The sequence below is a fragment of the Littorina saxatilis genome, linkage group LG8 (genome assembly GCF_037325665.1).
Source record: "Littorina saxatilis isolate snail1 linkage group LG8, US_GU_Lsax_2.0, whole genome shotgun sequence".
Classification (NCBI taxonomy): Eukaryota; Metazoa; Mollusca; class Gastropoda; order Littorinimorpha; family Littorinidae; genus Littorina; species Littorina saxatilis.
This window is the reverse complement of record NC_090252.1, coordinates 54,654,428-54,670,421: the sequence shown is the minus strand read 5'-3', so window position 1 is coordinate 54,670,421 and position 15,994 is coordinate 54,654,428. Positions and strand designations below refer to the sequence as shown.

Genomic DNA, 15,994 nt, shown 5'->3' with positions numbered 1-15,994 from the left:
TCGGCTGGACGTTAAGCAACAAATAAACAAACAAACAAACACGTTTGCAATAGGTTTGTAATATTGAAGGCCTTTTAAGTATGTAATGCGGTGTGCTCTAATATAATTGTAATATAGTAATTGTGTTAATGATTGCCACAGAATGAGATCGAATAATAGTATGACCAAAAAATGCGTATTGTTTCTGTTTTGCATGTACGGAAGATCGGTGTACTGATTACGGGCAGAGACTGTGGAGTACCTTGTACTCTTCAGTCGCTGGTGGACTTCACAGTGATCTAGGTCCAAACGTGCACTCACCACAAGTGTAGTTTGAGATCTCAAGCGTCGTGCCGTTGATACAATCGCATATATCGTTTTTGCAGATTGCGTTGGGGTCGATGCATGACTGGTCTGTGCAGCTCCCTCCAACGGCGTTCGTCACAGGCTCTGAAGGGCATGGAAAAACAGGAAGATCAACCTTCATAAACGAAACTACGCTACTTAAAATCAGGTGTGTGTGTGTGTGTGTGTGTGTGTGTGTGTGTGTGTGTGTGTGTGTGTGTGTGTGTGTGTGTGTGTGTGTGTGTGTGTGTGTGTGTGTGTGTGTGTGTGTGTGTGTGTGTGTGTGTGTGTGTGTGCCGGATTACCACCATTTACGCACCCTTTTGGACTTTTCTACGTAACCTTACTATGACTGCTGTGACATTCACGAGGTTTATTGTGACTCCTGGAAAATAGTGTGCCTGTGCTGGACTTGCAGGAAGACACACGGCGCCGGAACGTATACGTGCTGCCAAGTGTGCACGTCCAGAGCGCAGTGTGAACCGAGAGTGAGTGTGTCATTGTGTGGAAGTTCTGCTTGATTGATTTATTCATGATTTAATTTGCTTTTTGGTTCAATAGAAACATCTGTGTACGTTATACTTTGTATTTTGTGGTGTGATTCGACCGAATGCAAGACCCCCATCCCCGAACGTCTCTGTGGGTAGAATTCTATACTTGTGTGAGTAACGTGAGTGTGTAAATGAGAATGTGAAAGTTGCTTTGGACCCAGACACACACAGCAGACTTCAACGCGGTGTGTCTAAAACACGCGGGGAAACGCGGGGACAGTTTAACTGCACGCGGGGACACGCAGGGACGGTGAAATAGCACGCGGGGACGTTATTTTATAACATTCTGAAAGAAAAAAAAAATAAGTTCAGAATTTTTTTAAATTTGTTTTTAAATAAATACATAAAAGATAGTCAGAATGTTATTATAAAACGTCCCGGCGTGCTAATTCACCGTCCCCGTGTGTCCCCGCGTGTTTTAGACACACCCCTTCAACGCAACAGCTAAGTTTCAGCCTGACAACGAAATTCGAGTGATACAGCTATAACTAATGGCAATAATAACAATACAACAAATGTTTCAATATCTTTAGGCCAAAAAAAATAAATTGTCTGTTTCTAATAACATGGCTAAACAAAATAGGGTAGGTAGGTAGGGATTTTTAATTTTTTTCTGCCAGGATAGAATTCTTGAAAATAACTAAATGACACAAAGAGACAAGACTCGCTATAGATAGATTGATAAAAATAAAAAATAAATGCGACAAAGGATATAAAATGATTGTTTTACCTGGTATGGAATCTTCAGCAGTAATTGCATAAACAAGTCTGATATATCAATTAGCATGTTAACTTTTTCTTAAAATGGGTGCGTTAAATCCTAGTCTGTTTGTTTTTAATGGGCTAAGCAATGCTTGGACTGACAGAAAAGATGTATTTTAAAAATGTCCAGTTGCTTAAAATTACTTATTTTTCTAATTGGAAGAGAATATGCACTCTTTTGTGTTCAAATGGGTTGGGGGCGGGGGTAGTAAAAGGATCACAGTTCAAGATTGTACGCGACAAGATGTGTGTTTCTTTGAACTGTGATAAAGAGCGAAAACTCCACTTGGTATCTAACACTATTTCTGAACACTGTAACCACTTTAGCACTTTTTTCTTTTCTGTCTTCCAAACTTCTAATTCAGCTTCAAAAATGAGAAGAAAAAAGTTTGTTTTTTCTGAATTCAACAGTTAAATCACTATGTTGGATATTCTATTTTGCTTCCCTATTTATCTACTTAAAGTGTAACTAAACAAGCAAAAAGGAAAAACATCGTTCAGCAACCTTTACACTTTGATATGAAGAAGGGCCTCATATACTGTCGAACTGCGAAAAAAAAAAAAAAATTCTCTCACTCGGACACTGTTTGACGGACATGTGAAGTGCGCGCCAGGAACGACAATCTTCTTAGTTTACCTGATTAATGCCCTTAATTTTTGGTTCTGGTACTTTCAGTTCCGGCTGTTGTCATTAATCTACCAAAATAAAAGATCAAACGGAGTTTTCGATTTTTATTTCATGGTTCAGAAAAATATTGCTTATTTTCTGAAGTCAACCGTTTTAGCGAATCTTTCTTTGATTCTTAAAAGTCATTTCAGATTTTTGAAAAATAGTTAACGGTTAGTAATTACCAATATATCGTAAACAAACATATCGATAGGTTTTGGTAAGAAGACACAAGTGCGATGAATGTGGTACCAGTATTTTTGTGGTAAGTAAGGATGCATTTCTTTGCTGTAAGCACATTTACAATGCACATTTAATCTGTTTAGCAACATAAACGAAAGCATGGTACAGTGCCGCTTGTTTGTGGTCTATCTTTTCGCGGCAGATGCGTAACAATTAGGGTCTCAGTTGGAAAAAGCTGCTCGGAACCAGAGCAGATTTGGCTCGGGTTCTTTGAGTGTGAATGATCGACGAGTGGCTTGACATTTTTAACGAATCATTACTGTAGCCTACTTGAAACCATCATCTGTTTCTGAATTTGTCATCAGTTATGATTGAGCAGTCTCATAGGAATCGTCCATAAAATGTTAAACCGAAAAAGGGCAGACGATTCTGAATCACACAGGCTGCTGTACAAAATCAGATCTAAAACGATATTTTGAACTGCGACGTCTGTGTAAATGCCCTGTAACAAAATACCTTGTCCTGGTCATGTGTATACACATCAGCTTCTATTGGGAAGATAAAGAAACTCCTAAAGAAGAAACGGAGACTGTACAAACAAGCCAAACGGACCAGACACTGGGACAACTACAACTTCTTCAAGAAAGAATGTAGACGTGAAATACGCCGCGCCGAATGGGAGTACTTGAACAGTGTAATAACTGAAGGGATGAAGGGAAACAACACCAAACCCTTTTGGCGCTACGTGAAAGCCCGTCGCCAGGACAACGTAGGAGTGGCACTACTACAAAACGGAAGCACCCTATACAGTGACAGCATCTCCAAAGCCAAGATCCTCCTAAACCAGTTCCAGTCTGTCTTTACCCGAAACGACGGCTCACCACCCCCCCCAGATGAAAGGCCAGCCCTATCCCAGTCTAAATGAACTCTTGATTAGTGAAAACGGAGTGGCAAAACTCTTAAGAAACCTGAACCCCTCCAAAGCCCCTGGCCCCGACAACATACCCAACACAGTACTAAAGATATGTGCAGATTCCATTGCCCCATCCCTCACCCTGATCTTCAATCTTTCAGTCAGCACAGGCCAAGTCCCATCTGACTGGCGCTCAGCGAACATCTCTTCCGTGTTCAAGAAAGGCGACAAGAACAAAGCAGAAAACTACCGCCCCGTGTCCCTAACCTCGGTAGCCTGTAAGTTGCTGGAACACATCATCTGCCGCCACCTACACACTCACCTTGAGAAACACAACATCCTTACCAGCAGAAACCATGGTCTTAGAACCGGACACTCCTGCGAGACCCAACTGCTTACCACTATGCAAGACCTCCTCCACTCAAACGACCAGGGAAGGCAAACTGACATTGCCATTTTGGACTTCAGTAAGGCCTTCGACACAGTCCCCCACCACAAGCTGCTCGGCAAGCTGGACCACTACGGTGTCCGTGGACCCATCCACACCTGGCTCTCCAATTTCCTGACAAAGCGGAAGATGAAGGTGGTGCTGGAAGGAGAAGCAAGCGACGAAGTCCCAGTCATTTCGGGAGTCCCACAGGGAACGGTCCTTGGACCTCTTCTCTTCCTTGTGCACATAAACGACCTCCCCGATCAAGTGAAGGCAAACGTACGACTCTTCGCAGACGACTGCCTACTCTACCGTGACATACGCTCATTCCAGGACCACATCGAACTTCAAAAAGACCTTAAGAACCTAGAGTGCTGGGCAGAACAATGGGACATGAGATTCAACGCGCAGAAATGCTACATCTTATCCACCAAACCCAAATCCCAGTACTTCTACACACTGGACAATACCATCCTTAAACACGTCAGCCAGAGTACCTATCTCGGCATCCAAATATCCTCCGACCTGAAATGGTCACCCCACATCTGCAACATCTGCAACAAGGCAGGGTCCGTCCTCGGATTCCTACGAAGAAACCTGCACAACTGCCCGCAAGAGTGCAGACGCATGGCGTACGTCACTCTTGTCCGATCGACCCTTGAGTATGGGGCAGTTGTGTGGGACCCTTATCTAAAACAGGACATCGACAAAATCGAGAAGGTACAGCACAAGGCAGCCAGATTCATCTGCAAAGACTACAGATCCAGAGAACCTGGCTGCATCAGAGCAATGCTACAGCGACTAAACCTACCCACACTTGCAGATCGGCGCAAACAACTCCGCCTGACAATGCTATATAAAATAACGGGAGGACAAGTACCAGCCATACCCCCAGAAAGTTTCCTCACCCCCGCAGATAAGACCAAGCGGAAAATTATATCAACAAAGTTTTACGGGTGCACATCAGAAAACCCCGTTGAGAAGCGAGTCTACAACAACTCGAGACCCTTCAAAATTCCGGATAGCCGATCTGAACCGTATAGAAACTCTTTTTTTGTCAGGACGCCGGCTGAATGGAACCGCCTACAAGACTCCGTGGTACATTCAGCAACTGCCAACACATTTACATCAGGTGTTGGCAGGGCCCCACCACCATAGGCGCACCGCCAGGTGTTTTTATCCTGCTTTTAAACACTGCCCAAATTCCAGCAGTTGACACCACCAACCTGGAAGGGCATGCATGTATAGACAGTTTTTAAACTCCGTCACGCTGCGCTCTCTCGCCCATTGCGACGACAGCCATTATTGGCTACTGCAATGTACTACATCCAGATCCAGATCCAGATCAGTATTTTATATTAATCACAATTACAAGATTAGAAATAGTTCTGAAGATCGCCTTTGATTTCAGTTTCAGCGGCAAACTAGCAGATCTGTCCAAACCGGCATCGTTTCATGGTTGAAACTTGAATAATCCCAAATAGATCTGAGTGGGGGTAAGTTTTATAGTATTTCAATTTTTTACGGCAGTTTTATTAAAGATAGTGTAGTGGATGTCTCTGGTGAAGACTACAGTTATATGAATTTTTTGTTGTAATATTAAAATGATTGTTCTTTATTTACACAATTGAATAATTTGTATTTATTTGTTTGCAGATGACGGCATACTGAGTGCTCCAAGAACATACGCCTGCTGGCATTTTGTGTCTTTTCTGAAGACGTCGAGGCAAGCAGAAGTCACGGTCCTGGCCGTGCACACACACAATGACATGAACAAGAAATGATATTTTTTTCATGGGCATATCCAGTATTAAAACTTTATTACCATGCAAACGCAACGATTAGAATTTAGAGACGGTCATCGGTCACACACACACACACACACACACACACACACACACACACACACACACTGGGCGGATCCGGGGGGGGGGGAGGGGGTTCCGGGGTTTCCGGACCACTTAGGAGCCGGCCTTTGTATTCTAAGTGACGATTTTGGAAAGAAGTTGGCTAATTAGTTTGCTCAGGTTGCGCCAGATCGATCAATTGTCCTTGTTGTGATTCAAATTTTTCTTCTTAATATATTTACTTTTTTGGAAGGTGTATTAGGGGATGTTTCTTGGCTCAGATTGATCCATTTTCCTTGTTTTTATCAACATTTGTCGGACCCCCCCAAGGAGGTTGAACGCTTCGTGTCTTCAACTAAACGCTTCGCGTCGTCAAATTGTCCCTAAAAGAAATTTGGAAACTCCCCCTTAAAAATGATGTGATCCACCCCTGCACACACACAAACACACACACACATCGAGAAGTAATAAATGGATACAGTTTTTCTTTATTTAAATTACAATCAGATGTTGTCGTAGAACAGGCACGGTAAACAAAACCTAGCATGATATACCACTTGTGTGATGTTTCGGTCAATATCTTTATTTTCCTTTCAGAAATACATTGGCGTTTTGAATGTCAAGGGAAGTGATACAAATGCTGCAGCGGGCTATCAAGAACGCGAAGGCAAACAAGGTAAATACCTACTTCTGACATTAGTTTACTTATTAACTCTTTCCATACTGGCCATTATCTCCCCAGTCTCTCCCCAGAAACTGGCCATTTGTATGGGTTTGCAAAAAAATTCTCAAAAATAAACAAAACAAGATGCAGCCTTCAAACTCATAGGTTTTATTGTGAATATATTGCTAAAACATATGCCAAAGTTTGGTTTCATTGTTGTGAAAAAAAATAAAAATATGATGTCCAGAATTTATGGGTATATTTTACGCAATACGAAAAAGGGGGTATGTATTTTGACTTAGAAGCATTTTTTCTTATGAAGGCTCTGTTTGCAACAAAACTGTTTCTGTTTACTTGTATGAAGATTGTGCTAACACAAAAACATAACAAATACCAACTGATTTTCCATTTGGTGGTCATGTAAGCATTGTGAACATGTCCGAAAAATCTGATCACACACCATGTGGTCGACATGCAGACCTGAACGGCCAGTGTATGGTGGCAGAGTTGGAAAATAGGAAAAGTCTTGATGCCAATCCTTCATCAAAAACCGAAGAAAATCGTCATTGTAATAAGTTTGCTTTATTCTAAATCAAACGACTAGGATAGATGACAGACACAACGACAAACACATTCAATTCTATGTAAAACATACACAATGCGCACGTTAACAAGCTGGCCATAACAATGTGCCCATCGTGCATGAAGTGTGGCTTTGGTCGGATCAGTAGCCGTGCTTTGTCTGCGATGCTAAACATGAAATTTTGTTAAAGCGACGATTTAGCAATGTTGTTGTTGCTGCTGCTGCTGTCTGTTCTTGTCACGACATCTCGCCATATAACAGTTTTTTCCCTCCTGATTCTGAGAAGAAGCTGTTTAATTGTGATATCAGGCCTAGGAACCCCTGATTTTCACTTGGAGCATTCTCAAAGAAACTTAGCGTATGTTAAGAAAAATGAGTGTACTCCACACTTTGTCTTTTGTTGTTCGTTGTCGTTGCATGTCTACCGTTCCACAGCCACCTACTATAAGTGCAAGTGTTAAATGACGTATTTCCACAAAAGACTGCTTGCAGAGAATCATGTGATGCCAATGACAGGGACATGTGGTAATACATACTACGTTTTGGAACCAGGGAAAATGCAGCACAAATTATTTATCAACCAAATTGATTGACTTGTGCACCATGACAAAAGTTTTCTTTGATCCATAAAAGGTCTTTTGCCAGAAAAATTGCTCTGAACATCAAGTACCCTGCAAGTTGTCACACATTTACATTATTGAAATAAAAAGAAAACACACCAGTAACCAGGTTAGGTACGTTAATATCTATAATCAATATCCCGGCACGTTACTGTCTTCTTCGGGATGGTAAGCTGAACATTATTGAACAAAATAATCGGTTTAGATTGTATACTTTGATTCCTGAACGAAGAAGCAGAGGTACTGCATACAACTTGGACTGTAATATCAGCTTTTGCCTGAAACACACACACATACACTTATAAAATTAATGCAATGTCATTGTATGAAGCCAGAACAATCACTAACTTACATAGTTGGTCACACAATTACCCATCACTGAACAATAAATCGAAGTCGGGTGGATTCAATGACTAAAGCAGTAAAGGCTATGAAAAAACCCTCATCACAAACCCCCCCCCCAAAAAAAAAAGTAAAATAAATGAAATAAAACAGGTTTTGTATATAGCGCAGTAAACACCATGCAGGTACAAGCGAAGATTTGACAGAGATTATCCTTGTTTTATATAGCACACATTTTCTAGTTTTAAACTCTCTCTCTCTCTCTCTCTCTCTCTCTCTCTCTCTCACTCTCACTCTCTCTCTTTCTCTATCTCTCTCTCTCTATTTCTCTCTCTCTCTCTCTCATTCTCTTTCTCTCCCACTATCTCTCTCTCTATTGACCTGTGGGTTATTTGCGTTGGTGATTCGTAAACTATGTTGAAAGAGATTGTCAAACAATATTATATGGGGTGTCTTAAAAAAATGTATATCAACAAAATCTGTCATTATTATCAGGCACACGGTTTTAACAAAGCTATGTCACGGAATGCAACATAAGTGGCTTAAAAAGTCGTGTTTTTGTGTGTGCAGGATATTCGCTAGGACAGGACCTCAAGCTGAACCAGCACAACAGCGATGCATTCTTCCATGGCTTGCATTCTTCCATGGCTTCCACAAAAGTCTTTCACCTATAGCGGGCATTGCATACAGATAGTCCAAAGAGGGTTAGGGTTACCCTAACCCTCATTTAAAAACATTCTTTAGACCAATTATCCCTCTGTTCCCATGTTAAACATGGAATAATTCTGGACAAATGCGAGGACGTTAGCTTTTTTTTATTTTATTTTTTTTATCATTTTACTTATCATTAAAACTTGTTTAGATTTCGATTCGTAAACCATTTACAGTAATCCTTTGTTTTTTTAACTTTGTTCATCTTACCACAGTCACTTCGTTGTTTAGATTTATCATTAAATGTGTTACCATTATGCAGGAAAAAATGTAGAATAAAAGCAGGAGAGCTTTCGGTAGAAGATATTTCCTGTGTCAAAAGTTAATGCTTATTCTGATTGATGGATGCTCCAAACTAAGTTATTTTGACTGCCTTATTCGAATTCATTTCCAAGACAGGGCTGAGAAGTGGAGAAGCTTAGGAGAGTATCGTAAAAATTGTCTGGGTGTTTATGCAAAACTTTCGAATATGTCAGATTTTACTTTAGAGATTTTAAATACTGTTAACTGACAGAAATGCTATAACTTCTACACCAATTGACTGGATAACTTCATATTCAGCATACTTAAACTTGATTTTATGCATGTGCAGTTCACAAAGTGGCAAATTTGTAGGTTAAATTATCTAACTTTTGCATCACCAATGACACCAACGTGTCTGAGGATTGCCCTGAACCTAGCTGTAACTGCATGCTTTCTTCAGGTCATCGATAGCCTGGGGGTTGAAGGGGATGTTTTTACATACTCAGACATTCAAAATAATCAAAAAGGTAAAAGCCTGAAGGGTTTAAATTAGGTAAAAATGGCTACCGCTCAATGTCAAAACTCGTTCTGTTTAGTCGACCCCCGAATTTGGAGAAAAAAATTAAAATTGCACAAAAGTCAGACCATTCAATTTACAAAATTGCCACTTACTGGAAAGGCAGAACATAAACTGAAGTTAATGAATACCATATATAAAATAATTGGTTCAACAGATGCAGAAGTAATTTGCATGGTTGTGGGTGTCCTTTTTAGGGGGGTCAACCCTGTAGAAGAGACGATTTTCTTTAATTATCAATCCGTAATATATTGTTTGTTATGCATACAATATTAACATTGACAAATACTTCAAGACTCCTCATTGATCTTAAGAAATGTTGTGGGTTTTTTTGTTACTGACTGATTCATTTTCTATTCACTTTACTCTACATAAGTCACGACAAGAAAAGCAAGGGAGGTAATTTCTTCGGAAGAGGTAATTCTCTCCCCTCAGAACGATTGTTGTAGTTTGTTTGATTTTGTTCCCTTCTAATAAGTATTATTTAAAATAGATCTTTACATCTTGATGTGAAAGGCGCAGTACCCCCCTCCCCCCAGGATGTTAAATTCTAGGTTGTGTCCATGTAAAATCCTGATCCTAGTCAAGATCCGAGTTGGTTTTTCATGCAACTGTGCCTCTTTATGCCACTCAATTAGACATACTTTGCAATCCATAATTGCACGAAACTAAGTACAGGAAATACGTTGTTGTCGTGTTTTTAATATTACATAATGAAATAAAAAATGTCACAACTGGTTTCGTGTTGGGCTTTCTCTCTCTGTCTGAATCTCATAATTACTTCCTTCTGAGGCCTGAAATGTGTTGCAGGCATTGTTCAGCTTACATTTATTGTTACAATTTTTGTGGATATGTTATTAAGTGTGTCTGTGTTTCTATCATTCGTTATCAGTGTGGTTAAAAAAAAAGCACACGTCAAAGTAATTTACCCTTCATCATTATCAAAACATGCAGATACAGGTAATACATATTTGTGATACTTTAAACAAATACAATGTTTGTTTGTTGCGTCTTTTCTTTTTTTCAGAGCAAACACACATCGTATTTGTTCAAACGTGTATATTCTGCACTTTCTAATACCATGGATCTCCAAATCAAGAATAATGAAAAGTCACGTCTAATAGCACTCACAGTCACACGAACATGATAGAAGCTTGCATGCATGCACCCAGGCTCGCTGTCTTCGGCTAAAAGAGCTTACCGTTGGATCTTCGCTCAGACAAATGTAGCTGTCTTGTCCACTTGCTCCTGTCGCATAGATCTGCAATGTGCAACATCATCTTTGATTAATAAGTCTGAGGCACAGACAAACACACACGCGCGCACATTTGCGAGAGAATGCACGTCAGTCTATTCAATCAAACAGTATATAAACATACCACAGACGTGGTGGTGGAAACTGGACATTCGCCGTATAACAAACTCAAGAGATTCATTTGTGTGTGTATGTTTAATCAAAAGTTCATCTTGGGCACATTCAGTCTGTTTTGTAACAGGACCCATCCCGTAAAAACTTCGAACAGATCTATTACATTCTGAACTCCTTGACAAGTTTTTTGTCCAATCATCTGTATCTGACCGAAGTAAAAAAAAAAAATAAAAAAAAATCAGCCAGTACACGCATCTACCCCCTCACACGACAATACATATGTGGCGAAAAAAGGAATCGAGAGGGGGGGAACAAGGAATAAATTAGATCCAGAAATAATTCCACTTCATCATTCCAAAATGCAAGTGTGAAGTGATCGGATACTGTGGTAAAGATACGTGCTTAGTATCACAACTGAAAATACAAGCCCTAGGGTTTTAAATCAAGGAGACAATTAAAGTTAAGGAAAGATCAACAGAAATGTCGAGAACATGTAAAATATTGTACTTACAATCCGTTTCAGCATGCTCTTCGAATAATAATCTCCCAGTCAGCCTCGTGCTTACGACTTCGACAGGATGTTGCCTCTCACGCTGAGCCAGTACATTTGGAGTGAATTCAAAGGCCAGAGATGCAGTACAAGCACATTAGTTAGATCCAATTCATTTACATTGCTACCTTGCCCAATTTATGGCTATTTCTGTTGGTAACATCACACATGTGGCAAGCAGTGCTTGTTGCCGACTCTGCTGGGACAGGCAGCAGACGATTTTATTTAGGAACCAAATTCTGATTGGTTAAAACATAAAACCGGAACTCAAAGTACCACTTGTTCTTTGGAAGTATCAAATCAAGAACAGATAAGCAGGTAAATCTGAAATGGGTTCAACACTTTTAAAAAATCGTAGTAAATCAGAAAACACAGTAAACGTTGGAAAAATCGTCCAGTATCGCTTCTACAGGTCTATACTTGGACAAAACATAAAGCAATTCAGTAAAGCTGACACTTCAAAATGTCTGTTTAGTTACACTTTAAGTTTTTGATCTGATTACTTTGCTTTCCTATTTGGAAGATAATATGCACTCTTTTCTGAAAAATGGGTAGGGGGTGGGGGTAAATCACTCTGTTGGATGTTCTTTTTTGCTTCCCTATTTCTGTTCTGAAGTTTTTGATCATCTGACTACCTTGCTTTTTTATTTGGAAGATAAACGCACTATTTTCTGAAAAATGGGTAGGGGGTGGGGGTAGTAAAAGCATCAAAGTTCAAGATTTTGCGCGACAAGAGGTGTGTTTCTTTTAACTGTGATCAAGAGGGATAACTCAACTTGGTAACTAACACTATTTCTGAACACTGTAACCACTTTAGCACTTTTATTTTGTTTCTGTCTTCCAAGCTTTACATTCAGCTAATAAAATGAGTAAAAAAGTGGTTTTTTTTCTGAATTCAACAGTTAAATGACTCAAGTTTGTTCCTTTAACCAAAACCACAAGCAAGTACAAAACACTCCTTGACTGTGAGCGGTTTTTTTCCGTACTCTCAGATGGATGGCTTTGTTAGGGTCAGTCCCTTGACCTCCTACATCACAGGACATCTTCATTCAAGTCTTCCAACCAGGCAGCCGCAACCTTCCACCATGTGGCAAGTCTGCCCATGTTGAACTGTACATTTCACAATGTCAGGCAGACATCAAAGCGCTTAAACCTAAACCAATCAAAGAAAGCAACCTCTCTGAATCATAACTGGTCGCCCTCAAGTCCCTACAACACAGATCTGACATCGTCATAAAACCAGCAGATAAAGGAGGGGCCGTTGTGGTTTGGGACCGCGACATGTACATCCAAGAAGCCAATCGGCAGCTCCACAACACTACTGCTTATCAGTCCCTAACGGAACCAACACTTCTGTCAGACAAAAAAACTCATTGCCCAGATCATTAAAGCTGCTGTCACACAAAACAAGCTTCCTCCTACTGCGAAACACTTGAACAAGTCTCAAGTTCAACAACCCAAATTGTATCTCTTGCCCAAGATACACAAATCTGACTCTCCAGGCAGACCTATTGTGTCCGCTTGCAGTTGCCCCACTGAGCATCTGTCTCAGTACCTCGACCATCTCTTGCAACCAATCGTTCAGACACTGCCTTCTTACATCAAAGACACCACTCATACGCTTCACCTTCTGTGTGAAATCAACAACAACCCTTCTTTTCATCCCAACCTTCTGTTCACCATGGATGTGTGTTCTCTGTATACATCCATCCCTCATTCCGACGGACTTCAAGCACTTCAGTTCTTCCTGGACAATCGTTCTGTTCGCGACCCACCCACTCCGATCCTCCTCCGTCTCGCAGAGCTTGTCCTCACGCTCAATACTTTTGAGTTTGATGGACAAGTCTTTCATCAGATAAGTGGTGTTGCCATGGGCACTAAAATGGGACCTTCCTATGCCTGCCTATTCATGGGCCACCTGGAATCCCAGATTCGTTCCACTTACACTGGACCTCAGCCTGAACTGTGCAAACGCTACATCGATGATTGCCTCGGTGCCACCTCTCTCTCGTTGTCTGACCTCACTGATTACATACATTTTGTCAGCAACTACCATCCCTCCATCAAATTCACCTTTGATATCTCTCCTTCCGCAGTCGTCTTTCTGGATCTGAACATTTCCCTGTCTGACGGCATTCTGTCCACCAGTGTTCATTACAAAGACACTGATGCTCACACCTACCTTACTTTCCATTCCTCTCACCCTTCTTCCACCATCCGGAGCATTCCATTTTCCCAGTTTCTCAGACTGCGCCGCATCTGTTCTGACACAGATGACTTTGAAGAGAAAGCAGCAGAAATGTCTGATTTCTTCCTTCAACGTGACTACCCATCCAGCCTCTTGAATGTGGCCTTAAATAAAGTTCGTCGTATACCGAGACAGGAAGCTCTGCAGCCATCATCCACCTCAGACAGATCAGACAGACCTGTGGCAGTTCTGACCCACCATCCCCACAACCTACCTGTTCGCCACATTCTGAAAACTAATTGGTTCATCCTGAAGTCCAGCCCCTCTGTTGGTGACACTTTTAGCCTACCACCCTTGTTAGCCTCCCGACGGGACTGCAACCATAGAGATTCCCTGGTTCGATCCTCTCTTCGTTCGCCAGTTCCCCTACAACCCGGCACACACGCATGCCATAACCCTCGTTGCCACACCTGCCCCCATTCTACCACTCTGACCGGCCCCCAATAAGATTTCAAAATTAAACGCACGTTCTCTTGCACACGCCGCAACCTCATCTATGCCATATCCTGTCTCAAATGCTCCAAAGTACTCTACATTGGTGAGACCGAAAGAACCCTCTCTACCCGCTTCACCGAACATCTGGCAGTAATTCGGCATCGCCGCTGTAGGTCTGTTGCCCAACACTTCAACAGCAGCAACCACACCTCCCTGGATGCACGCGTGAAAGGTGTCTGGCAAATGTACAGCACCTCCACAGGCAGAAAACAAGTAGAGTCGAATTTCATTTTATCCCTGGGCACATCCACACCTGACGCGACGGTTTGAATGCGAAAATGTGATGTACTTGTATTCCCCAAACATACTGTGGATTTACGGTACGTGTGTGAGTGCATTTGTATTTGTGTGTGTGTGTTGTGTGTGTTTCTTTCTGTGTGTGTTTATGTGTGAGTTTAGAGGGAGCGGTCAGCGACCATAAACTCTATTCAAACGAGACAGATATGCAGCAAAATGGAGGGGGGGGGGGGGAGGAGGTGTAGAGGTAATGCAGGAGGAAGTGATAGCAGAGTCCCGTGGGAACGAATGCGGGGAATGGAAAAGGGTTGGAGGGCAGGGGGGAGTTGATGAGTGAAGGAGAGCATCTGGAATGAAACAATGGTAACAGATAAGGGAGTCCGAGAGAGAGCGAGAGAGAGCGAGGACCGAAGTCATTAGTGGCAGCGCAGCGGCCAGCAAGCAAGTTCAGCGACTTTTTCAGTTCTGCAAAACTGACTATGGAGTTCAATTTTACTTCTTGGGCAAAAAATCTGCCCCAACCTGTATTTGAGGTTCTGTAAAAAGAGGAGTTCACAAGCCTCAGTGCCTTGAAATATGCAGGAGAAAAGGACCTGGAAAGCCTTAAGTTAAAACGAGGCCACATAGTGGAATTAAAAGCGGCAGTGGCAGACCTGCAACAGAAGTACGGGGGAGGGCCGTTGCGTGCTGCCGACCAAGTGGCACCGCTCCAGGGTCTTCTTGGCAACATGGCCATACAGTCTGCTTCACCAGGTGAGACTTATTTACGAATTGTTGACTTCGTACCGGCTTCTATGGCGGTGGAGGAAGAGGTGACACTCGGGGAGGTGTCACGCTCAAGCTGGCCAACAAACCAAAGTTGGAGAAAGTATCCCCCTGCCACTGGATCGTGGCAAATGCTAAAATAATGGCAAAACTCATGAACACCGTGGACTTCGACCACGAAGCTTACCTCTGTTATACAGAGATGGTGGGCGAGCTCGGCGCAAGATTCTCCTGGCAGTCGGTGCTCCTTTACGATGACGAGTACAGGAAGCGCCAGTCTACCAGCGGGTTTGCTTGGGGAACCCCTAACCCCCACCTGTCCACAGTAATTCTCTGTGAGCGTGCCCAACAAGTTCCTGGCAACAAAAGCGGCAAGGCCACGACGGGAAGCGGCGGCGATATTCGACGACCTGTGGGACCCAGTGGGAAGGAGGTGTGCCTGCAGTACACACACAAAGGCACATGCCTCTACGGGTCCCGCTGCAGGTTCGAACACGTGTGTGACACGTGTGGAAAGGAGCACCCCGGCAAAGACCACCAGGCGACAGCAAACACCAGTGTCTAGGATACAGCGCAGCGAACTGACAACGCAACGGTAGGCCCGACCTATTCCAGCCCGTTCCCTCAATTAGATCCTCATGACTGTGCGTTTTTAGGAAATCATGCATCTATTAGTGCAAAATCTCAAATGTGGCACTCAGTGCTAGAGGGCGATTGTGACAGAGAATTTTTGTTAAACAGTATACAGCACGGTTTTCGGGTAACAGCAAAACATAAAACATGTGTGTTAGCAGCAGAACAAAGCAATCATAAATCAGCGTACGATCATCGCGACGTGGTAGAACAAGAACTGTTAGATCGAATAGCAACAGGAAATTATATAGTGGCAAGTAAGAAGCCAACGGTCGTAAGC

The 15,994-nt window shown here is 42.2% G+C and overlaps 1 protein-coding gene and 1 long non-coding RNA gene across 2 annotated transcripts in view; both read right to left on the bottom strand.

Moving 5' to 3' along the window:
• Positions 1–15,994, bottom strand: part of LOC138974383 (prion-like-(Q/N-rich) domain-bearing protein 25) — a 152,771-nt gene that overhangs the window by 100,339 nt on the left and 36,438 nt on the right. The window contains exon 4 of the mRNA XM_070347100.1: positions 301–429. Within this exon, the coding sequence (XP_070203201.1) occupies positions 301–429 (129 nt within the window). The remainder of the gene's footprint in view (positions 1–300; positions 430–15,994) is intronic.
• LOC138973858 (uncharacterized) lies at positions 6,148–11,820 on the bottom strand. The gene is made up of 3 exons (XR_011458195.1): positions 11,298–11,820; positions 10,619–10,678; positions 6,148–7,822 (listed from the first exon to the last, which is right to left on the bottom strand). It is a non-coding gene; the product is annotated as an uncharacterized lncRNA (long non-coding RNA).